Below are 25,744 nucleotides of genomic sequence, written 5' to 3'. Positions count from 1 at the left end.
TCACCTGTAGGCCTACATATTTTGTTCCGATTGTATTGCATTATATTGTATATACTTCTGCTTTGGCAATGTAAACGTATGTTTTCTCATGACAATAAAGCCCTTTGAATTGAAAATTGAATTGAAGTAAACTGGTATTGGACATCAAACTCTCAGCTCTGTGATGATGCAGCGTCAAGAAGACAAGAGGAGCACTGGAGCAGCTATGCTTCATCTCATTCACTCTTCTCTCTTTCTGCGGGTTAGGCCAAACTCAGAGGCAATCAAAACGTGTGCTCTTTATCAGATTACATTATGTGTGCTGTCCCTTCAAGTGTATGTGCAGCACATAATGATAACATGAGTGGAAGTAAAAAAAAAAAAAAAAAAACATTAAACAAAAATTGTAAAATATATATTGTTTTTATTGTCCCTATGGAAATAAAAAATTAAGGTACATGCATTGTTATAGCATAAATAGCATATTATGATCAGAATGATACAAGTAAAAAAAAAAGGACAAAGCAATGTAACTTCTGAAATTAAGAAATGTCATGTCATGGAACAGTCCAATGTAACAGCCCCCTCTGCTGATGGGAACAAGTAACTACATGTTTGGTACATCCTGAAGAAACATTGGTCTGAAAACTGACCTTTCAGTTTGATAAACCTTTCATAATAATATACACCTTTCATAATAATATAAAAGATTGTTCAGAGGACCAAATAATCTAAAAAAATAGATCATACGCTGCATGATTTAGGTCTATAATTTTTGGTCAATCAGAAGATCAAGAGCGTGGGCTTTCTCCCACAGCGAGTCTGACACAGGCCTAATCTTAGTGAAGGGCAAGACATAGTCAACAGAAACTACCAATAAAGGAAAGGCATCATATTTTTTACAATAATAATGTAATATTACAAATCTCTTCTCAATGATATACAGTAGAGATCAGGCATCTTGATGTAAGATAGTATTCAGTGAAAATGAGACGTGGTAATCAAAGCAATGAAAGCATAATGGTTAGTAACTGCCAATCAATGGGATACTCTGTGGGGTGTCCATTGTGTACCATAGGCTTCCATTATCTGATATTTCAAATGTCATTACAATACTACGAGGCCCTTTTATACACCAACATTACCTTTTTCCATTTCAACCCTCCTTTTTGTTAAATCACTGGGTTTTCTTTCCAATAGATATATACAGATAGATCTAGTTAGCGTTTGATATGTAAAAAAAAAAAGACATTCTCACTCAAGTCATACGACATAGCCGAGGACAAAATCTGACAAATGTGTTGGCCACGTTGGGACTCCCATGGGACGCATCATTTTTCAACGCTCCCTGCATGCGGAAGTTAAGTTCTCACTCCCAACTTGTAATAGATTGACGCATCTGCTAAAAAACAAATAACACATTTAAAACAAGGCATGTGCACCATCAGAAGGGGACTTGAGCCCTGTGAGTCAGCCCGAAGCGAGCCGTTAAGGTGGTTAACATATATTGTATATATCTTTGTATTAAAAAATGTTAAATTGTGATATTATCAAACTACAAAAGGAAATGTATGTATAAAATTCAGTCTGACCAGAAGCACGGATAAAATATATTTCCACCGGCCAGCAAAATGAATGAAAGAGGGGGAAAATCAAAAGTATATCAATACCCCCAGCAAATCCAACCCTGGGATACTTGGAATTAGGGCTGTCACGATTATGACATTTTGCATGACGATTAATTGTCACTCAAATAATTGCGATTGACGATTTAATTGTTTTTGTCGTTGACAATAACATTTTCTGTTTGGCTTGTAGGCTTTGAAGTTGCACATGGAAGGTAGATATGACACATAACCTAAATATTCAAACCTAAATATTCAAAGAAATGAAGGACATATTTGACAACTTTACACTTTAAAAAGAACATTGATAATGGGAATAGCCGATCTACAAGCTCACAACGCGTCGCATGGAGACAAGTTGTGAGCTTGTAGATCTGCTATTTCCACTATTTATTTTAATGTTTGAACATATATAAATATTTTTCAACATGTAAACGATTATCACGATTATCACAAAATAATTGCGATTATGTCAAATAATTGCGATTAGACAATTATGTAATAACTGTGACAGCCCTACTTGGAATAGCAATGATAAGCATGTGAAAAAACAATCAATAATATATGAAAAGGGTTGTACAAAGTGTACAAGCATTGTGAGAATGTCTCATACCACCATCTCTCATTGAACTACGACTTGGAGACCACATTTACAAACGAACATCAGAATTTTGTGTCAAAATAAACAAGACGGCGTCCTTTCTCATGTAATTCCATGTGTTGGAAGCAACTATCTGATACTGTTATTTTATAGGCGAACAGCCTCTGTCATTGATATGGTGGCAACTATGAACCTCCATATCTTACATGAAACTGTCAACATATTTACTCGATTAGTAGATAAAGGCACTAGTTTCAATGTGTAATGTATAACAAGGCAATAATAATATAGGCTGAATGTATCTAGTGTGGTATGGAAGGATAGCACCTTGGATCCGCAGAATGTGACAAAGTCAGTAAACAAAATTGCCTATACAGTACACGCATAAGAGGCACGTCTCAGCAATACAATGCAGATCAAAATACATAACGATGACATGACACAGTTTAAGACCTGAGGATGACAGTAACGTTTCTCCTGAAGCTGCAACTGCAATTGGAGCGGAACAATGATCACATTATATTAAAAAATAGTCTTTCATTATTAACATTTATGCTAATGCACGGTGTGTCTTCTGATCTAGAAAAACAACTACACAGGCAAATGTGTAGTGTTACATGCACAGATCCTTTTCCATCACACATACAGAACTATTAATTTAATTGATTTCTATTGTACTGTCAGCATAATGTAATACTAAGCATCTGAAACCAAGTTCAGTATTGACACTGGTCAAAGGCACACTGGCATAAAAATAAATCCTTGTAGAAGAATAAAATAAAGCAAGATTTGGTCTGAGAAGAAACAGACAATGATGCCGTGAAAGATACGTCTAGACAATGTTCATTGTAATGTAAATTACGAAACAATAAAATCAACGGCACAAGAAAACTAGTTCCAGCGAGAAAAAGTGAGACACTGCTGATTTAGAACACTGGTCCTCAAGGTGGGGTCTGGGGACCCCCAGGGGTCTTTGAGGGTGTGATAGAAAGGGGATAGATAGAAATTAGTCCATCTATAACGAAAATTGATTACTGGTATCACTGGTTTTAGAGGTGTCAGTCACATCTGTACACTAGAGCTTACTATACGTGTCTGTGTCTACTATATTAAAACCACATGTAGAAAGGATAGGCATAAATAAGCTTTGAGCTTCAGCCTATGCTTTTTCGAACAACCAGAAAGAAATGTTGGATTACAGTGTGAAATGTTTTTTTTATGTCGATGCAGATCGAAATAAACTAAAATAAAAAATAAAAAGATCCTAGCTGTACAAATTTCTAGGATTTAGTCCAAAGCACCTTGATGTCAGTTGGCTTATTTGATGACCAATAAAACTGACTTATTTGGTGGTAGGCTGTTTTGCCTTGACACAAGGGAACCAGCCAGATTGCCCAAAAATATTATTATTATTATAGCTAGTATAGGTATTTCAGCTAATATCTTATTCTGCCTTAGATCAACACACTGCAAACCCTGGCCATTTTGTACAGCAGGCAGGTGAAAGCAATTACTGAGGGGAAACACAGTCTACTCAAGGCTGCTCTTCTCTACACACTCCAGGACATGTGTGTAAATCTCTTGATGCAGATGACACGTCTATCCGTATGAGTCGAACAATTACAAAAATAGAAAAGGTCAACCAAAAAGGCCATAATTACCACCAACGTAGAATGGCGAGAGTCATTAATTAGGCATTTCCGCCACGGACGTAGGTGGACGAGAAAAGCACTTTTAGTTATAAAACAACTCAAAAAACAAATTTCTTGCCGAAATCATACGTTTGTAGCCTATGTTTGCGTCCACTGGTGGATCATAGTGGTTGAACCGGAAACCGGAAGTGCGCGATCAGTTCCGGGTCGCCTTTGTTATTATTCCTATTAGATTCCATTATAAACATAAACATTTATATCTTCTTTATCTTCTAAGTCGTATTTTCATTCGGAAAAAAAGGAGCGTGGGAAGACGGCTTGCTAACCGTTACAAGCACATGCACGGATCGTGTGCACGGAGCGCCCGACGCGGAAGTTGTTGACGATTCTCCCTCGTGTTAACATGGGTTGATAGAGTGTAGCTATGCTAGGCTAGGTGTCAACCAGCCCAAAGAACATTTTCAATGGAACGGATAGACGTGTAGACAGCGCTCTCTTGTGGTTTTGAAAAAACACAAAAAAAGGCTGGCGGCAAATGTGTTAAGACACAGGTGTCGGAAATGAGTCCAGGCTCGCATCGGCGATATCCCTCCGCGCCGGTTCCCGGCACTACACCATGAACTGGGTGTAACCCTCCGCGCCGGTGACGATCACATCCATCCAGATCCTCATGGCTTCCGGAGAGGGAGCGACCATGTAATAGACCCTGTCATGAGTCTTTACGCTGAAGGTCAGGGAGGGATTGGGGCTCTGTCAGGGAGAGGGAGAGAGAGAAAGAAAGAAGGTTCTTTAAAGTACAAAAGCATTGGCATCAAATGTATGTACTTGTGAAACTCCCGTTTCACACGTTTTCAAATGTATACCATTTTATGAAAATCTTTTGAAAATAGCAGATTGACAAGCTATGAGCTTGAAGATCGGCTATTTTCAAATGGCCGAAATGAATATAGGGTTGAAGTGGTTAATGTATGTTTTGAAATTCAAATAAATGTAGTGGAGTAAACGTACAGTACAATATTTGGATCCGAGACGTAGTGGAGTAGAAGTAAAAGTATTGGAAATTGGAAATACTATTTGTAATTTATACACCACTGGTTCTTCTATTTAACTAAAATGTTAAGTTTTGGTTATTTTCGTAAGTTGACGTTAACTGAAATCAGCACATTGGTTCGATCTATGTCATTGGAAATGTGCCGTATAATATATTTCTTTGTCAATAGACAATATTTTCCTACAAGAAAAAGGAAAATAGGCGGTTCTACAAGCTCACAACGTGTCACATTGCGAGGCATTGTGAGCTTGTAGATCGGAGAGAGTGGGGGGGGGGGCGGTAGATAAAGGGATGAAGATGGAATGAAAGTGGGACACCTGTTTCGAATGATTTCAGTGCATTGAATGAGAAATTATCAAGTGTTTTCAAGTGTTTGAATGGTCTGGTATCTCGGATACTCAATTCTGGGTATCCCGGTATCTCACAGTGGATGGTTGATCAAAACAATGAAACAGTGGCTTGATTAGTAGTGAAATGTCGACATCTAGTGGTCAACCTCAGAGGTACACAATAACAAAAACTGAGCTGAATTCCAGCATCGAACTAGAAGCCATGGATTCTCTGTTCCCCGGTGTAACGCTCCACGCCACAGACCCCGAAGGAGCGGCGCGGTATTGAGCGCCGATGACCCCCGTGAGTTGCCACCGAGGCGAGCGCTAGCGAGCCGAGTTGCCACGACGAGCGGTGGGAACGGCGCTCAATCCCACTCAGCCGCGTTACCGAGATATGTGCCGTTGTGGACAGAATAGTAAATATTCAGTCCCTCACTATCCACGTCTACCCCACTGCACGTCTCCAGCACTATCCACGTCAAAGATAAATGCACAAAAAAGGAGTCACATCATCCGTTCATTAGCTCAGTCAGTAGAGCACAGATGCAACAAACCCACGGCTTGGGTTCGATTCCCGTGAGGGGAATATAATATTCGAGGCGACAGATATCGGCGCATGCGTACATCAAAGTGCACGGAAACAGGATACCCCGTGGATACCCCGTGGATTCAAACGTCTGATAAATGGTGAAAAAGTCCGATTGAATGCGAAGAGAGCAGTCGAAGCTGGTGAGTGGGAAGGAGAAAGGAAAAATGGAGGGTGGGGAGGTTTATAGGAAGGATGGGAGGGTGGAAAAGGAAAAGATCAAGAGGGAGATAGAGAGGTTATGGGAGAGGGAAAAAAATATCCTGGAGCAGTTGTTCTAGGATGTGTGCCACTGACGGGCCGTGAGGATATTGCAAGTCAGTATCATGTCAATATCAAGGTCAGCATCATGTCAACTTGTAAAGTGGCAAAGTTCAAGCTTACTAAGTATTGAGAGTGGTTAAATGTCTGAAAATACTCATTAACATGACTTCAACATAATATGTTGAACCCTAACCCTCTTAATATTATTAAGAGAAAAACAGTTGACAACAAACAAACAAAAACACGAATAATATGCAACACACTTTTATACAACATGTAGTAGGGGTCCCTGTTTCATCTCTATCAGCTAAAGGTTCCTTGGCCTAAAGAAAGTTGGTCATACGTTCAAACTCTCACATACCTTGTGTGCGTTCTTCAAGTGGTCGTAATATACTTCCTCAATGGCCTGGAAATAAATCACCCCTTTGAGCTTGGCTTCATGCTTGTCTGGGGTAAACACAATAACACAAACACATTACATAAGAGCTGAATGACAGATACAGAAAACACAAATGTATTTCTTTTTAATGTGTGTGTGTGTGTGTGTGTGTGTGTGTGTGTGTGTGTGTGTGTGTGTGTGTGTGTGTGTGTGTGCGCGTGTTTATGTAACATACATAAACACATGCACATTTGGATTTGCGTGCGCTTATGTTCCCTCCTACCTGCGAAGTAGGACAGCGTGCGCCGGTTGCGGTCGAAGACAAACCAGCGCTTCTTCCAGGTTTTGATCTTGCCTCCCATCTTGATCAGGTATCCGCGACAGGTCTTCTCCGTGATGGACAGGTGGAAGCAGGTGTCTGCACTGTGGCCCGCCGAATCGATGTGGGAGCGCAGGTCGAAGTCGTCTTTGCGCACCGGCAGATAGCGGGTCAGGGGCCGAGACTGGAGACGACAGGTTCAAAAGGCTTTGTTCAGACAGCAGGTTGCAAATCCCATTTTGTCGCTGTCTGGCAGAAACCTCAGAGAGAAACCTCAGAGATCGTACCGGAGATAAATATTCTGTGACTACTCGAAAAGGTAAGGGAAAACGGGAAAAATCGCTGGGGCGGGAGAATCATTTATTTATTTACTCTGGCAGTGAATGAGGAGTTAAGTGTTTAAACCTCATCCTCGTTAAGAGCCCTCCGTCCTTCCGTCTCACTCACCTGTGCCCTCTGTTTTTCTCGTAGCTTCACCTCCCGGTCGATGAGCTTCTGTCTCCTGGTCGTCTCGTCCTGCAGTCGCTTCTCCAGCTCCTCCCTTCGTCTCCTCTCCTCGTCAAAGGCTTGCTTTCTCACCTCCATCTCCATCTCCTGAGGGTTGGAACATGTACACGTCATTAGAAATTTGGTATCGCAACTTGCATTTTTCGGAGCCTGTTCTGTGAAAAACAGCTTATGTTACATATTTCGTGAAATGTTATGCATGTTTTGGAAAACGTGTTTTTTATTAACAAAATCATTGCATATTAGCCAAATATTTTTTTATGATAAATTCCAAACCTTTTCCAGGACTGGAAACGTTTTTCTTTTTTTTCCTCCCTTCAAAATATTTCCAGGAATGACCGTGGAATATGTGTCTCTCTCTGTGTGTGTGTGTGTGTGTGTGTGTGTGTGTGTGTGTGTGTGTGTGTGTGTGTGTGTGTGTGTGTGTGTGTGTGTGTGTGTGTGTGTGTGTGTGTGTGTGTGTGTGCGCGCGTGTGCGTGTGTGCGCGTGTGACCTTGTGTTCTAGCAGACGGTTCTTCTCCAGTTGTGCTTCTCTCAGTAGACGTTCCATCTCCTCCAGTTTGGCCACGTTGGACGTACTGGCACTGGAACCCACAACAACACGGTCACATTTAGAACAATACACCAGTGGTGGCAAAAGTATTCATGTGTTAACACTGCAATGTAGTAAAAAGTCCGGAATTCAAAATGTACTTGAGTAAAAGTACAAAAGTGTATTGGTATCAAAATGTACTTAAAGTAAAGTAGAAAGTACTCATTATGTGGAATGACCCATTTTGAAAGTTGTACTAAAATCTTTTGAAAATAGCCGATCTACAAGCTCATAATGTGTCGCATTGCAACACATTGTGAGCTTATAGATAGGCTATTTTCAAATGGACGGAAAGTATATAGGGCTGAAGTGGTTAATTTATGTTTTGTAATAATGGTAAATGGTGCATTTGGTGCCTTTATCCAAGTAAGATTGTGCATTACATTACTCATTCACACACACACACACACACACACACACACACACACACACACACACACACACACACACACACACACACACACACACACACACACACACACACACACACACACACACACACACACACACACACACACACACACACACACACACAGATGGCAGAGGAAACCATGCAAGGCACCAACCTGCTCACCGGGAGCAATTAGGGGTTCAGAGTATTGCTCAAGGACACTTCGACACCAACTCTGGGGGAGCCCGGGAACGAACTAAGAACCCTTCATAATAATCAAGTATGGCTAAAGTTTTCAAATAATTATAACGGAGTAAAAGTACAATATTTGGTTCTGAGATGTAGTAGAGTAGAAGTAAAAGTATTGAGAATTGGATATACTCCAAGTAAAGTAAAAAAAAAAATACCTCAAAATTGTACTTAAGTTACTTTACACAACTGCAATACACACTGTACAGCCATCCAGCTGCTCATAGCGCACGGTCAATACAAAGCACACACATTCTTCTCTCTCTGTTCCAGCAGAAATGAATACATTGGATAAAGTGTGGACGTGCATGCTGTGTGTGTTGGCTGTAGTCACAGAAGTCTGCTGCTTATCATTTCCACTTCAAAAGGAACACCTGGGATGAATTAAACTATACCTCCTTCCATCTCGTCTTTCTTTCCTCCGTCCACTCCACTCCTCCTCTCTCTCTCTCTACAACACCTGATTCACTCCACCCCACACAGGTGCATCCCACATTCTCTCTCTCACACCCTATTCCTCTCATCTCTGCCATTCAGTAAGTAATGATTACTAAGGGAATTTCTTATTTTTTTTTATATATTTATAGTCTTAAGTAGAGAGACAGGAAAAAGGGAGAGAGAGATGGGGTGAGACACACATCTAAGGTCGTCGGGAACGGGACTCGAACCCGCGATGCGCTGTCAGGCTACACATCAGCCTAGGTGCCTGGACCGCTAGACCACGGGTTCCCAAACCTTTTGGTCTCAGGGCACCCCATGAATATTTCTTTTCATCCGACGGGCGTTGTGTGCTTGTAGATCTGCTATTTTCACTACTTGTGTGACACTTTTGTATGATGAAGTAGGGCTTTTATTTTACCAAAAAACATACACCTTTGAAACTTGGAGATACAAGGTCTTTGCCTGACAGTGACGATATTGATCATTTTCACTCCCAGCACCTTATATTTTTAGCATATTTTAGCGATTATGTTGTGAGGAAAACATTGAGATAACAGCCATTTTGGTTAGAACTGACTGAAAATAACTATGTACTTAAAGTTTAAAATGATACTAAATATTTTTGTGTCCAAACAAATTCCAAATATTATCAAATGATCTCGCAGCACCCCTGGACTGCCATCACGGCACCCCAGGGTGCCCCGTCACCCACTTAGAAAACCCCTGCGCTAGACCAATATAGAGCCATTTTTTGCAAAGAAATATCACTTCCACTGCCTTCTGGGCCAAGTCAAAGTTATATCCCTCGTCTTAATCGTATGTCTTATTTTGCAAGGACAGACGGAGCCATGATACCTGATTCTAAAGTGACCTCTAATGCAGTCCAAGATAGCGCTGTCCATGGCAGCTGTGGTGACTACGTAAAAATGTATTATGCCAAAGCAAATTCCTATGTGTATTACACAATGGTTAATAAAGAAATCTGAATCTGAATCTGAGAAGTGGTACCCGACCGTTTTAGCTCAAGACCCAAAAGAGAAATGTGAGGTCTCTGCAGGACCCAAACTAGTGAAAAATAGCACAGATACAAGATCACAACACGTCAATGCGATGCGTTGTGAGCTTGCAGATCTGCTATTCTCACGACTACAGTGTTTGGGATGGGGATGATAGATTGATGATCACAACATGTCGCATTGTGATGCGTTGCCTATGCGGACATGCCAGTTTGGTAGAGAATGTATTTCCTTTATGTTACATGGGAGAAACGGTCTCCTTGGTCTGTGATAGCAACGTAAACACACACGCGCGCACATATACATCATAGCTTCGCAGGGCATTCTGTTTGGCATTTTAACCAAAGGCATATAATACACTGATTACTGTGTGTGTGTGTGTGTGTGTGTGTGTGTGTGTGTGTGTGTGTGTGTGTGTGTGTGTGTGTGTGTGTGTGTGTGTGTGTGTGTGCGAGCGAGCGAGCGAGAGTGGTTGTTTGCGTTGGATCAAAGAGGATCTGTGAACAGGATGTTATGGCAATCAGGGGATCAGACCATATATCTCTCTCTCTCCCTCCATTTTATTCCTCACTACCCCCCTCTCTCTCCTTGCCCTTCTCCCTTTTGCTCTTCCTCTCCCTCTTCCTCCCTGCTTCTCTGGTACCACCTCCCTCCTCCATTTCTCCCTCTCTCTACCTAGATAGAAAGCACTGGTCACAACAAGTAGTGAACTAGTGATGGCAGTAAAAAAAAACTGTCTGTCTCTCTCTTCCACTGTCTATGTATGTCCCAGCGCGGTAGACCTAGACTCGTTCCGGATCTCCCAGTTCATAGCAGCTGGTATACACATGACATGCATTCCCAGTAGGGCCTTTTTTGTGTGTGTTGTGTGCGTGCGTGCGTGCGTGCGTGCGTGCGTGCGTGCGTGCGTGCGTATGTGCATGCATCACATCCACAGCCAGAGGTAAACCGATACACAATGTGTTTCAGTGCTGCTGTCACAACACTGTTAAGATGAATGGTGCACATTAGACTTAGTCTAAATAAACCCCTGAGAGACAGAGAGAGAGAGAGAGAGAGAGAGAGAGAGAGAGAGAGGAGGGAGGGGGGTACAGGAAGGAGAGAGACATATATGGTGTGAGAGAGAGAAAAAAAATAATAAAGCATGGAAGAGCATCAGAGAAAAGTTTGGAGAGTAGAGGGGTGGCGAAAAAACAAAGAGACATTGGATGAGTGCAAAAGAAAGTAAAGCAGCGGTGAAGGAGAGAGGGAGAGGATGAAGGAAACTATTTCCCGCTCTCTGGAATATGTCTGTTTCAAACAACGACACTTTTGCTGCTGCGTTGTCATTTTCAATTACAACTGCAATTTTTCAAAGAGGCACAAAAACCCAACATGTTCCTTTGGATTCTTTAGTGAAAGCCACTGCAAAACGTGCGAATGCCATCAATCCTGGAGGGACCCCAGCACTGTATCTCTCCATCTCTTGTTTCCACACCTCTTTCCTCCCCATCACTCACTCCATCATTTAACCATCCTCTCCAACTGAATGCAAAATCAGACGATCTACAAGCTCTCAACGCGTCACACATTAGCCATTCCATTGCGATACCGCCATGCAAAGAACTACAAATCAGGCATAATGCTCCATCTCTCTCTCATCTTAACTTCCACTCTAGTTCCTTGTGGCGATCTTACCTCCGTCTATGAGAAGGAACTACACTCATGGTCATTGCAGACCAGTGCAGGTCAGATCTGGCCCCGGCGTGGATTTCAATTAAGACTTCAAATATGTCCACTTTTCCATGAGCGCTTGTTTAATTTTGCCCCTACATTTGTTCCTCCATTTGAACACCTCACTGGCGGGATGAGGCGAATGAAGTGTATTTTTTCCAAGTTCTCAAAACCTGTTGGAACTTCTATTTCATGCAGTGCTGCGCCAGTTCACCCCCTCAGGCACCTCCATTCCCATCAAATCCAACACAATCCATTTCAAGGTAGCTTCAATCCAGCAAAAACGCAACACAGTCCTAATGCAGCCAAGCTGAGAATCCCAAAAGCCGGTGTGTTCCAGTTTGACTGTGCCGAGGGGTCAACCTGCAAATGGTTCTTAGAGTCCATACCAAATCTATCTGCAGAGCACAGGCTGTACCATTCACATCAACTGGGAGGGGGGGGGCATAATGGCCTGAACCATTGTGAGTTACAGAGGAAGAGCGGCTCCACACATGGTTTTGGTCCAGATAGGAGGGGGGGCTGGAACCCCCGAAAATCTACCTCTGCATGCATACTTGCTTTGCCCTGCTCATCTAAACCTGGGGGGATTGAATGTACACACACACAAACCTACACACACACATTGCTTTAAGCTTTCCTCATTCTGTAACTTGACCCGTAGAACACTAATCAAGGCACCCTTGCAGCACACATGTGCGTGTACACACACACACACACACTACAGAGCCTATTCTCTGAGGAGGGAATCATGAAAGAAAGGCGGGAAACCTCCACAGACTCTTTACATTAACGTCTCTCTCTCTCTCTCTCTCTCTCTCTCTCTCTCTCTCTCTCTCTCTCTCTCTCTCTCTCTCTCTCTCTCTCTCTCTCTCTCTCTCTCTCTCTCTCTCAGTACAACACCATGTTTTACATTACAACAGAATTGAGTCTTTTCTTTGTTCCTTCATCTCTGTGAGTCTGTTGCTCCGGAAATATGATTCCTTCCCAGATTTCATTGTAATTTTATTGTGAGGGTCACACCGCTTATATTCTCCTCTGAGGCAGTGGTTCGCAACCTTTTCTGGGCCCCCTTCAGTGGTCAGATGGGTGGGCTCAGGCTGTGTGCATTTTCAGGGCATGTTTATTGATCAATCAATTTATTGTATTCATGCTTGGATCAATGGAACTAACCTGGTGTACTTTTTTTTTTATCAGTTCCTTTTTATTTTATTTTTACCAGTTTGCAAAGCTGGTCTACAGATCGTCAGCCACCTAGACGCCACAGTATGCCAACATCTCTAATTATTGGTAATAAAACAAGTGTGAATTATTAGATTTCACAATACTTTCCCCTCAGCGTTCTCTGTGTCGCAAGGCGCAAGCTGGCATAAAAGGACTGTGTATTTTTCTTTTCTAACTTTTTGTTAGGTTTTAAAGGAAATCACACCAGTGTGAAGTGAGCGGTGCTGATGATGATGAAGATTGGAGCAGCTAGCACCGCTCAAAGATACCATGTTTCTGAGCGGTGCTCCTGTAAGGAGCTAAGCTCCAACATCTGGCTTTGTCCAGGCTCTGGAGCGTGGCCTACATCTGGCCTACATCTTGGCACAAAGTGTTCAAAGTTTGTTGTACGCCCAGGGTCACATTGGCCAAGCTTCGCGGGACGCTTAATGAAATTAACACATAATACTCTCTTAGGTGTGATTTTTATTTTGTTTATTGCGACCGTCAGGGAGCAGTTTACTATGAAAACCTCCACCGGCCGTCCGTCCGTCCGTCGGTCACACGTCACACGTCACACCTTTGCCCTGCTCATATCTCCGCATCAGTATGACATCACACCACATGTGTACACAAACCTTTGTGTACGTTGCTGTGGCAACAGTCTGTTGTTGCTGGTCTGTTAGTGTACGTTAGCAACCACCTTAGCAACCATGGTTTTACAACCAACTGTTTACCCTAGCAACCAACTGTTTACCATAGCAACCATGTTTTTTTACCCTAGCAACCAACTGTTTACCGTAGCAACCAGATACGCAGAGCAGGGATCTCCATATATGGGCATAAACAGGTGACATCAAACTGATGTCAGATACTCAGAGCAGGGATTTCTCCATAATATATGGGCATAAAAGGGATTCTGTTAGGGATCTCCATATATGGGCATAAAAGGGATTATGTTAGGGATCTCCATATATGGGCATACAAGGGATTCTGTTAGGGATCTCCATATATGGGCATAAAAGGGATTCTGTTAGGGATCTCCATATATGGGCATAAAAGGGATTCTGTTAGGGATCTCCATATATGGGCATAAAAGGGATTCTGTTAGGGATCTCCATATATGGGCATAAAAGGGATTCTGTTAGCTGTTAGTGATCTCCATATATGGGCATAAAAGGGATGCTGTTAGGGATCTCCATATATGGGCATAAAAGGGATTCTGTTAGGGATCTCCATATATGGGCATGAAAGGGATTCTGTTAGGGATCTCCATATATGGGCATAAAAGGGATTGTATCCCAGATGATGCCCTGTTAGGAGATCCACACTAACAGAATCCATATATGGTCCTACCGACAGCTGCTATAAGCCAACCCTGGCGATAAGGTCTGAGTCGAAGAAATGCTTCTTTCCTGGCAAGAATTGCCCCTTTATACTGTAGGGCTCGTTTGTGTATTGTATGACATCACGTCACATCATCGGCTGAGGACTGTGTGATGTCATCATATCTCCATATATGGAGACATAAGTTGCTCATGCCCAAATATGGGCTGGTGAGGTCAGACTTAGTGTGATGCGTAGGTTATCTCCATATATGGAGATTCAACTTCAATGAGTAACCATGGCAAACTGTCAACTGCCCGTATGTCTTGATAATTGGTAAAACAAACTTTTGGCCTATTTGTGGAGATAAGCGACCAACGGTCGCTTATCTCCCGATTAGGGAGTCTTACTGGTACTTATACTGTTTGAGAACCAGGCAAGTTTCACCGATTTCCTGTTTACTAGTCAACCTTCCTCCCTGCTACCCGTCTCTCTTTCTCTCCACCCCCCTCACCCTCTCTCTATGCATTTCATTAAAGGAGTAGTTCACCCCCAAAATGACTTTTTTTCTATTGATTACTCACACCATGGAGACTTGGAGAATTACTTGACTCTCTCTCACACACACTCTCACCTGGAGAGTGCTGTTCTCTATGGAATAATATGTTTAGTTTTTTGTCGCATTCCTAAGACAAAGTGCCAAAGTCCCATCCAGTGCCATGCATTCGGGTCCCCATCCAGGGCCATGCATTTAGGTCTCCATCCGGAATCAATGGGGGTAAATTTACTACAATCACATATTTGTCTTAAGAATGCGACAAATACGAAAACAAATATTATTGAACTCAAGTCTCTATGGCATGAGTAATACTAATCAATAGAAAAATACATTTTGAGGGTGAACTACTCCTTTAAGGACAGAGAGGAACGACAACACAGTGGACACCTGTTGGTCCAACAGATGCATAAACATAATGAATTATGATTTAGTGATGTCCACTTGCACAGACAGAAAGGGAATTGTCTCTCTCTCTCTCTCTCTCTCTCTCTCTCTCTCTCTCTCTCTCTCTCTCTCTCTCTCTCTCTCTCTCTCTCTCTCTCTCTCTCTCTCTCTCTCTCTCTCTCTCTCTCTCACACACACACACACACACACTCTCTCTCTCACCTGGAGATGTTGTCCGGTGAGCAGGCAGAGATGCTGGTCTCTATGGAGTCAGAGCTGTCCACGCTCATGGTGTCGAAGGCCTGGTTGTCACGGTAACCGTAGGGGTCCAGGTAGACGTTGGTCTGGGAGGCGGCCCGGGAGCTGGGCTGACCTGCACACACACACACTCAGTAACAGGCACTACACAAGGGTGTGTGTGTGTGTGTGTGTGTGTGTGTGTGTGCGTGTGTGTGTGTGTGTTACCTATGTGTGGCCCTCCCTCTGGAACTATAGTTTGTCCATAGGGCACTGACCTCGGATCACAATTCCCCGCCACCGTGAAACGAAACGTAAAAAAGTACAAACCCCAAAACACCAACTGCACTAAAAGAATGACACTCCCTGCCACTGAAACGCACGGACACTCTCGGTTCAAAAGTGGAACATAAATCCAATAAGATATTCAAGTGACGAAGTGAGCCTTGAGAGAGAGCAGTGACCGTGTGACTGCTGGAGGTACTTTGAAGAGAGCTGCTCTTCATCTGATGATGGCTACAGGAAGAAGAACACACACACACACGCACGCATCTGATAGCATCTGCCCCGGACACCAGACCCACCCGTCTGATGAGCCTGCTCAGGGGACCAAAGGTCCTCTCCAGCCCATGAATGCAGTTTTTACTATGGTGAAAGAAACGCAAATGCCCTCTCTCCATTCCATGCCATGCCTGAAGGCAGCATTCAAGAAAATTGCCTTGTCCAAACTCTCCTGAACTTGAATGCAGCATTTTATGTTGAAAGAATTGCCCTCTGTGTGGAAAAATCCATGCCGTTACGCCACACCTCCAGTATTGACCTGATAATGCTTAGTTCAGTGTGGTATCAAGCACCAAAAAGCCGACTGTTAGGTCTGCTATTTTCGATATTTTCACCAAAAGGCCCTTTTAGAAATTCTCTGCACGTCCCTGGGTGGAAGTAGTAATCATCATCAGGAAACTAAATCAAATAACACCCACAGACACCAGGGTGACATAGTTTGTTATAAGACAGGACAAGTGTTGCATAGAATGATCAAAATACTAATGTGGCTATGCACCCACAAACACCATACCAGACAACATTTTGTTCAACTGTGCCCCTTCATGCACATTCCTGCACTATCTTTAAGGTCATATAAACAAGGGACACACTCCAATTCACCCAAACACACAAGCGCATATACGCACGCACGTGCTTGCACACAGGCAGTGAGGTTGTGATGTGGCCATATATGGTGCATTTTCAGAAGACATTCCAGAAAGTGTGAAGTGTGAAGTGTGTGTTCATTGCGACCATAGGTTGCAGTTTAGTATGTGAATGGTCACAGCTTGACCGTATCTCTGTCACACCTGACACTGTGGTTCCCCTGACACATCACTGTGACATCATAGGTGACATCACAGTGATGTCAGATACTCAGAGCAGGGATCTCCATTTATGGACATAAAGTGACATCCCAATGATGTCAGATACTCAGAGCAGGGATCTCCATATGGGCATAAAAGGGATTCTTGGCCAAGACAGATGGCCATCTTAGGCGTCTTACTGGTCAATATTAAGCCCATATATAACAGGATTTCATATGGGAATGCCCATACAGTATGTGGAGGCAACATCGGCCAAATACCACGATAACAGAATCCATATATGGCCAAGACAGATGGCCAAGAAAGCCCTTATCTGTGTGGCTGTTTCTACAGACAGGGATCTTCATGTATGGGCATAAAAGGGTATGATGTCAGATGTCATTTCACATAACGGATAACTGAGTAAGCATGTTTGGGCTCTCACAGCATATCTCCATATACAGTACATGGATCTCCATATTTGGGTACCGGGGGATCTCCATATATGGGTCACTGGCCAGATGGCCAAGACATGGCGCGACCTCGTCCTTTAGGGGGAGGACGCATGAGGCGTCTTGCTAGTGTAGGTAGGTGCACTTTATGCATGTGTGCAATATTCATGTGTGTGTGTAAAAGGAAACCTTGTATCTCCATATTTAAATTGGAGAAATTAATGCCCTACCATCATGCATGAGTGTCGCACAAAATGACATCAGCTCATCAGCTATTTTCACTATTTTAATTACATAGTTCAATGATGAAAATGGGTGGCCCGCCCCTTTAACAAGGCTTCCACCCGACAGCGAGGTTTTGCAAGCCTTGTGTTTATGAGTATGTACCTTTATATAGACGTCGAGACTCTGCTTCCTTGTTGGACACAGAGAGCATTCTGGGTAGAATGCTGCCACAGCTGGAGCTCTGCATCAGGGGCTGGTGGGACTGAGAGGAACAGACAGTGAGAGAAATGCTTCACATTAAGAGCTGCTGCTATAATAAAGCGCAATACATACTGTACTCCTTCCTGACATCCAAACCTTTCTTCAGAAAGGGAGGTGATATATAACTACACATCGACATCATTCCGAACTTCGGATGGGCCGTCTCACACTTTTGGGGTATTTTTTACTTTACCTTGTAGCTGCGTCCCAGTGTAGAACAGGTGAACTGGGGCGCGATGGCGGGCGTGGTTTTCTTTCTGGGTAACGTGTCACTAAAATGGGCCCCGCCCTCCTTATCACACCTCCTCCTCTCCTCCAGCAAACGGAAGTGCTGATTACACACACACACACACACACACACACACACACACACACACACACACACACACACACACACACACACACACACACACACACACACACACACACACACACACACACACACACACACACACACACACACACACACACACACACAACATGACTTTACAATTAAATCGATCACACACATGTACAGTACAAACACACAGCTCAGTTCCACAAAGAGATGTGAACACTACTGTATGTCACTTTCTTGTGCACAAACACCGCTACGCTAACACAGATACGCATACAGTGCTTTTCCATGCATAGTACCGGCTCAACTCCACTCAATAAGGACCAAGATACAGAGGTTCAGACTAGTAGAGGATGACATTTTATTCCCGTTCCCGTGGGTCCCGCGGGATTCCCGTGGGACAGGAGTCAAATTTGTATTAATGCCAGGATCGGGACGGGACAGGATTGAAAATCAACAGGAGTGGGCAGGAGCGGGAATCATCCCAGACCAGTTCATCAAATCGCAGAAATAAATTGCACAGGAAAGTGAGGTCTTTGAACTGCGAACATTATAAGATTATACATTATATAATAATAAACATGATATCAAATATAATATGGATCAAAATAGAAAAACATCTGCGCGATTTTATTTTTTTATATTTTTTTCGGGAGCGGGATGTGAACGGGAGTGATTTTGACCAGGAGCGGGATGGGACCAGGAGTCATTGTACAGGAGTGGGACAGGACGGGATTTATTTCTTTACTCTGGCCCAGGATTGGGATGGGACAGGATTTTTTCTGCGGGAGTGGGACGGGACAGGAGTGAAAATTCATCAAAATGTCATCCTCTAGTTCAGAGTGAGCTCTGACGATACGAAACTGCAGTGCAGACTTATCAGAGAGAATAGTCACTAGCATAATGGACGACTACCGGCTCCGCCCCCTCCAAAAGCTGCCTCCGCCACTATCACAGCGCGCCGCTATTGGCTTCATTCACTTCAATGGGAAATACGGCGGATTGTACACACATTTTACACATTAAATATTAATTCCGTTTTGGACCCAGAGCTTCGAAATCTCTTCCAATCCATCAACAAGGCCTGGATCTGCATTGGAAAAAATATTTAGACCTTTACACTTTTAAAACAATACGACATAAGAATATATAAGGTCGCAGCAGAGGAATCCATGGTTGCTGGACCACAGAAAGCCGTTTCAAACCAATTTAAATATGAATGGACTGTATTGGCCTAAACGACAATAACCCATGACTACAAACACCTTATTTGTTATGTTAAATAGCAACTGATATGTAATGTACGTCTGTGAATGTCTGAATGAACAGGGGTAGCGACGCGAAGTGTTGTATTTCAACTCTGCTTTCGACTGCAGGCTGTGGGTAGGGGCGTCACAAGGGGGGGAAAAGTGGGACTGACTTACCAGGGCCCACGGTGGAAGGGCCTTAATTATTTTAGACTTTATCGATTGAAAAATAGCAGATATACAAGCTCATAGCGCGGCACTGAGTGCCACGCTGCGAGCTTGTAGATTTGCTATTTTTGAAATCCCACGATGAAGAACATTCATGTGGGCCCACAGCGAATCCTTGTACCCAGGGCCCAGAATTTGATGCGACACCCTCTCCCTCTGCGGCTCGGCAGCTAAACTTGTCAGGAATCGCGAACATTTCACGCCAGAGATATCAAATGTTATAGATAAGATTTATAAGCAATCGGCATGATAAGAAACATGTAGCCTACATTTGAAGCAGTTTATTCTGGTTGGTTGTTTGTGTAATGGAGAGTAATAGCCTCTAAACTAATCAGTGAAAAGTGAAAACGGCTCTGTATAGGTCCAGCAGACAGGCGATTTCCTCATTCTGCTGTTGCGTCCTTATATATTCCTTTGTCGTATTGTTTTAAAAGTTTAAAGGTCTATATATTTTTCCAGTGCATATCCAGGCCTTTGTTGACGGATTGGACGAGATTTCGAAGCTCTGGGTCCAAAACGGAATTAATATTTAATGTGTAAAATCCGCTGTATATCCATTCAAGTGAATGGTGCGGCTGTGATTCTCGTCGGAGGTCTCGGCGGAGAGGTGGGGGCGGAGCTCCCGGTAGTCATGTATTGTGCCACAACTGCATGGAAGCTTTGGAAAGTTATGGTTTCGTAAATTATTGTTAAAGATCTGCAATACTTAATTTACCATAAGTCTACACAATTAGAGAATGTAGAAGAATTGTTATTTCGATCAACGTTTGCCCGTTATCTCTGCTATTGGTACCACATACGTAAAATTGTGGACAAAATCCAACAACAAAACATATTCTAAGTTATGGGTCTGAGAGACTAAATCTCATCAAATGGTGGTCCGCTGCTCAAATGCCACATACATTATGGACCTTGATATGAAAAAGGTTGAAAACAACTGCTCTATGTTAGTAGTGGAGCTGTCGCGTTGGGCCGGCAACATGCACTGGAATAGCGACTACAAACAAACAGAAAGACAGACAGACAGACACCTATACCAGCTTTACCTGCCTCAGTCGGTGGTGGTGGTGTTTTTTGACAGGGAGCGGGGGAGGGGGAGAATCAGGGAGAGGGGAGGGGTCTCGGTAAGTCACCATGTTCTCTGGCCAATGAACAGAGGGCGTTTTGGGGCGGGGCCGGGAGGAGGAGGAGTTCAGACGACGGGAGGAGGGAGAGGCGGAGGAGGAGGAAGAGGAGGGAGGACAATAATCGACAGGAGAGGAGGAAGAGTTCAGAGAAAGCTTGGAAAAGAAGAAAAAAAGAGAGGAAATGCGTCAGAAAATGCAACGTTTGAGAGAGAGAGAGAGGCGAGAGACACGGATGAACAGGTCACACAAGTGAAGTCGGGTGGAAACCTTGTATGTTCAAAACCGTTTATATGATAAATATGGGGCGGCAGTGGCTCAGGGGTAGAGTGGTTGGTTGGAAACCGCAAGGTTCCCAGTTCGATCTCGGGCTCCCCCAGAGTTAGTGTTGGAGTGTCCTTGAGCAAAGCTCTGAAACCTAATTGCTCCCGATGGTGCCTTCCATGGTTTCCTCCGCCATCGGTGTATGAATGTGTGTGTGAATGTGTGAATTTTATGCACAATCCATGTAAAAAGCGCTAAATAAATGCACCATTTACCTTAGGAAAAGGATTATGACGTGAAAATAGTCGATCCTCAAGCTCACAACACGTCGCAAAGCCAAGCGTTCCGAGCGCGTAGATAGGTTATTTCACTACATTCGAGTGACACTCTCTTATGAGGAAGTAATCCAATCATTTACGGGAGGAAAAAAGAGATACAAGGTTTCTCCCCGACGGCAACAATATTCCATTCTGCACACTAAGATGCGCAAAGAATCTGTACAAACGCGCGCGCACACACACACACCTCGTCCTCCGCAGGGTTTGGGGCGCTGTCGTCGGGGGAGGGGCTAGGCTCAGACTCAGGGGAGGGGTTCATGGCCGGGGCGAGGGGTTTAGAGTCCCCCCCCAGCTGGGAGTAAAGCTCATTGATTTCACTGACTGTCACATAACCCTGGAACATACCATGAGGAAAAACAGGGGGGGAGAGGAGGGGAAAGAGGGTGAGGCATAGCATGGAGTGATTCAGCCATATTGTTAAGACATTTTTGGCAATGCGCGGTGAATGAAAACTTCAGAATTAGTTTTAGGATTTGGAATGATGCAGCAGATGATTCTTTTTTTCATATACAGTATATATTTTTTGCATTCTTGTTAGTTTCAATGCAGAAATCAGAGAATGTATTGAACAGGCATATTACACACAAAAGTATTACAACACAAGTCATTTTAAATTTGTTATATTAAACACACAAGTCATTTTAATTTGGTTATCTTGTTGAGACATACAGCACATGTGTGAGTAAGTAAGAGCTGTGGATCAAGGAAAAAAGGCCTGTCTCTCCTAAATTCCTACAACTAGATAAATCCTCCCTGGGATTCATCTATTTCTTCCTTCTTCCTTCCTTCTTTCATAGCTGTCTATCACTGGCATTTTCAACACTTTCGCGTCCAGTACCTTTCTTTGATAAAGGAGGAGAGCACAAAACATGAAAAACAAAGAGAAAAGGATACAGGTCCAGTGGGCACCTACACCTTGTGGACTCAACGTTAAATTTGCAGTTCAATATGTATACTTTGCAAGTATACATCATTATCAGACCTAAATTTACCTTAAATGTCTTGTTTTATCCCCAAAATGATTGGATATCACAGATTTCTTTGTAGCATTTGTAGAAATATTGGGCCCTAAATGTAATTGCAAATATGGCCCCTCATTTATAAAATAAAATAGAAATAATTATAAATCAATCTTCTTCTTTTCCTTTCGGCTGTTCCCTTCAGGGGTCACCACAGTGAATCATCTGCCTCCATCTCACCCTGTCCTCTACCTCCTCTTCTTTGACACCAACTACCTTCATGTCCTCTTCCACTACATCCATAAATCTCCTCTTTAGGCCTCCTGCCTGGCAGTTCCAACCTTAGCATCCTTCTACCGATATATTCACTATCCCTCCTCAGCATAATACAGTATATATATATATATATATATATATATATATATATATATATATATTTTTTTTTTTTTTTTTTTTTTTTTTTTTTAAAGGTGCCCAGAAATACCAGGCGCCCATCGTTCCAGTTACCAGAGAAATACAGGAATGAAGGAAGTAAGGATGAAAGAGGGAGCAGGGAAGGGAAGGTGTAGGATAGACAACAGGGGGAACAGGAAGTATACCTGGGCGTTCCTGTGATAGAGAGAGGAAATGAGAGATGAGAGGGCCTGCAGGTTGGCAGGACAAGACGAAAGAGCAGCGGCCGAGATGGTGTCTCTAGGTGACCGACACACATCAGCCAATGAGGCCTAAGGAATGGAGACAGGAAGTTAAAAAAAAAACAAGAAAAAGAGAGAGAGAGAGAGAGAAGGTTGTGAAGATCTCAAGGAGTTCCGGGAAAATCTGATTGGACGAAGAGTTTGTTGAGTGACAGACATTATAGTACGCACCTCCCTGAGAGTCCCATGGCCCAGAGAGAAGCCCCGCCCACCAGTGAGCTCTGCGTATTTTCTCTCCAGAATGGAAAGGTTTTCTTTCTCCTAAGAAAGAAAGAAAGAAAGAAAGAAAGAAAGAGGGAGATGTCAATTCAGAATATGGAAATCCTTTAACCACATGAACCCTAGACTTGTGATTTTCCTATGTGAACTGCTAATAAAGTATTCAATCAATCAATCAATCAATCAATCAATCAGACAGACAGACAGACAGACAGACAGACAGACAGACAGACAGACAGACAGACAGACAGACAGACAGACAGACAGACAGACAGACAGACCAACTATTCTAGCCATGTTCTAATAGGTGAACATTTGGCTAAAATAGACTAACATTTGTCAATAGCAGATCCACAAGCTCACAAAATCAGCTCAACAAGAACACAAAGCATCACATTGTGAACTTGTAGATTAGGCTATTTTTGGTGAAGAGAAGCACAGGGAAAAAGGCATCGGACCCAGTATAGAGCCCTGGGGGACTCTGGTCAGCCAAGTATACAGGGTTTAAGTAGTTAATCAAATCCAGACGCATGGGAAATGAGCTACAATACGTCTTGGGCAGTTGTTCTTCACATAATGAATATTTCATTCAATACCCTTTGAACTTGTCTGATTAAATTACATGAATATAAAACACACATTTACAGTGAGTGCATACATAACCACACACACACACGGACACACAAATGTGCACTTAAAAATGTAATTTAGACAGATGCTAGATAGGTAGTATTGTACATACTAGGTTCTTGGTTTACCTGTGATCATAGTTGACTGTATGTTTACCTAGCTTATTGTACATTTCTCTGGAAAAGAGCATCTGCTAAATGCCTCAATTGTAATAGTAAAGCCCTCTTTTTTCCCCCGTTATTTACAAGTTAGACATTTTGTATAATTTTGAAAACTTACCTCAGGAACACTGTATTGATGCTTTATTCAAACAGCATCCCAAGCCTAAACACCTTATATCCAAAATGAATTTGGAATGCAGTAAACAAGATAGTCTAGCAAAATTTGAATACATCTGGGGACCTATCACGGGTCATCTCGACTCTGCGTGACTGCTCCTTGTATAATAACATACCAAATTGTTAACGTGACCAATTCTTGTTTGATAGGTTAATTACTCATGTTTTATATGCATATAGTCTGCTGTCTGTTTGTCTTGTTGATCTATTGTTATGTCCTATATAAAAAACAATAACAAACTAAAATATATTCATTGTAATTGTAAATTGTACATACGCTTTGCAGCATCATTTCCAGGGTGCTCCTCTCTTTCAGGAAGTTGTCCTTCTCTCGCTGGGTCTGCTGGGTAATCTGACCCACTTGTTTCTTCAGGGTCAGTAAGCGCTCCTAAAACACAGTACAATACAAGGCTGTTAACATGTGGTCCTGCTGGGACTGCGGTACCATCACTGCCACCAGCAGGAAAACACAACCCATTCAAGGGGCTCTCTACGAGTATGCAAAAAAATTTTTTTAAAACGTTGCTTTTGAACCTATGCAGCAGTTCAAACACGGGTCTGTCTGGCTGTCTGTCCTCCTTGGTCCACACAGCATATGATTTAATAAACATTTATTTTGTTTATGTGGGTTTGACATTTTTTGTAATCTAAATGTGTTTCAGAGGAGTGTCGGTTTAAGTTTAAACCAAATAGGGCTGGAATGCCCTGGTCTGAATTACACACAGACACGCACGCAAACATGCACAAGCATGTCTGTGCACGCACGCACGCACGCACACACACACACACACACACACACACACACACACACACACACACACACACACACACACACACACACACACACACACACACACACACACACACACACACACACACACACACACACACACACACACACAGTACTTGTGGGATATAGGGGGTTTTATGAATGCCATTTTAGTTCTTTTTTAACCCATTCTTAACCCTTTAAAGCCAATAATAGCTGACCTACATGGTCACAAAACGTTCTTGCAGATCGCATGATCGAATACAGTTGTGTTTTTGTAAAGCCTTGTTTTATTTTAAGTTCAGTAAATGAAAAAGAAAAACTCCCACACATTGTTTTCAAATGGCTTTAATGGGAATACCGTAAATTCCCATTAAAGCCTTGTTTTTTGCATGTGAAGACTTTTTCAGTTCGTTAGACCCTCGTTTGGTCTTCTCCTCGACGCTCCTGTCGCCTTTGTAGGTGTGCAAGTCAAGAGACTTTTTTTATTATTATTATTTCAGTAAATTACATTTATTTTTTCCTTCTCCCTGTTCTAGTTTTGGGTCTTAGTCTGGATAGTTTGGGTGAACTCTAACCCTTGCATGTACCTTGCGTGTGACACTACTACGTTGGAGGTCAGCGATGTCTCGGAGGATCTGTTGAGTTTGAGTCTCCTTCTCCTCGTCCTGACGGCTCTCTCTCTCCAGCTGCTGGAACTCCAGGTCCTCAAACTTCTTGGTCTCTGTCTCCAGCACCTCACAATCCTGACACACACACACACACACACAAGCAAACATATTAATGAAACTGAATATGTTCCGATAGTGAAATTGGATTGTGTGACATTTAAAAATGTATAATGCAATGCATAACTAGGACTAAATCTATACGCTATATACTGTAGGACCAAGGAAATCTAA

At 42.8% G+C, this 25,744-nt stretch overlaps 1 protein-coding gene across 6 annotated transcripts in view; it reads right to left on the bottom strand.

The window, feature by feature from the left end:
- Window positions 1-414: 414 nt before the first annotated feature.
- Window positions 415-25,744, bottom strand: part of phldb2b (pleckstrin homology-like domain, family B, member 2b) — a 70,196-nt gene continuing 44,866 nt past the window's right edge. For 3 of the 6 annotated variants that reach the window (XM_080752190.1, XM_080752192.1, XM_080752194.1), the window contains 13 exons: window positions 25,433-25,588; window positions 24,351-24,461; window positions 23,058-23,147; window positions 22,791-22,916; window positions 21,420-21,566; window positions 17,888-18,025; window positions 17,596-17,695; window positions 15,393-15,543; window positions 7,790-7,880; window positions 7,236-7,382; window positions 6,753-6,972; window positions 6,452-6,537; window positions 415-4,607 (listed from right to left, as the gene is read on the bottom strand). In XM_080752190.1, the coding sequence (XP_080608316.1) occupies window positions 4,467-4,607; window positions 6,452-6,537; window positions 6,753-6,972; window positions 7,236-7,382; window positions 7,790-7,880; window positions 15,393-15,543; window positions 17,596-17,695; window positions 17,888-18,025; window positions 21,420-21,566; window positions 22,791-22,916; window positions 23,058-23,147; window positions 24,351-24,461; window positions 25,433-25,588 (1,704 nt within the window). In that variant the 3' untranslated portion in view covers window positions 415-4,466. The remainder of the gene's footprint in view (window positions 4,608-6,451; window positions 6,538-6,752; window positions 6,973-7,235; window positions 7,383-7,789; window positions 7,881-15,392; window positions 15,544-17,595; window positions 17,696-17,887; window positions 18,026-21,419; window positions 21,567-22,790; window positions 22,917-23,057; window positions 23,148-24,350; window positions 24,462-25,432; window positions 25,589-25,744) is intronic. The other 3 variants (XR_013963206.1, XM_080752191.1, XM_080752193.1) reach the window with 3 other exon arrangements.

The sequence above is a fragment of the Nannobrachium achirus genome (assembly GCF_963921795.1).
Source record: "Nannobrachium achirus genome assembly, chromosome: 21".
Lineage (NCBI taxonomy): Eukaryota > Metazoa > Chordata > Actinopteri > Myctophiformes > Myctophidae > Nannobrachium > Nannobrachium achirus.
This window is presented reverse-complemented; position numbering and strand designations above follow the sequence as displayed.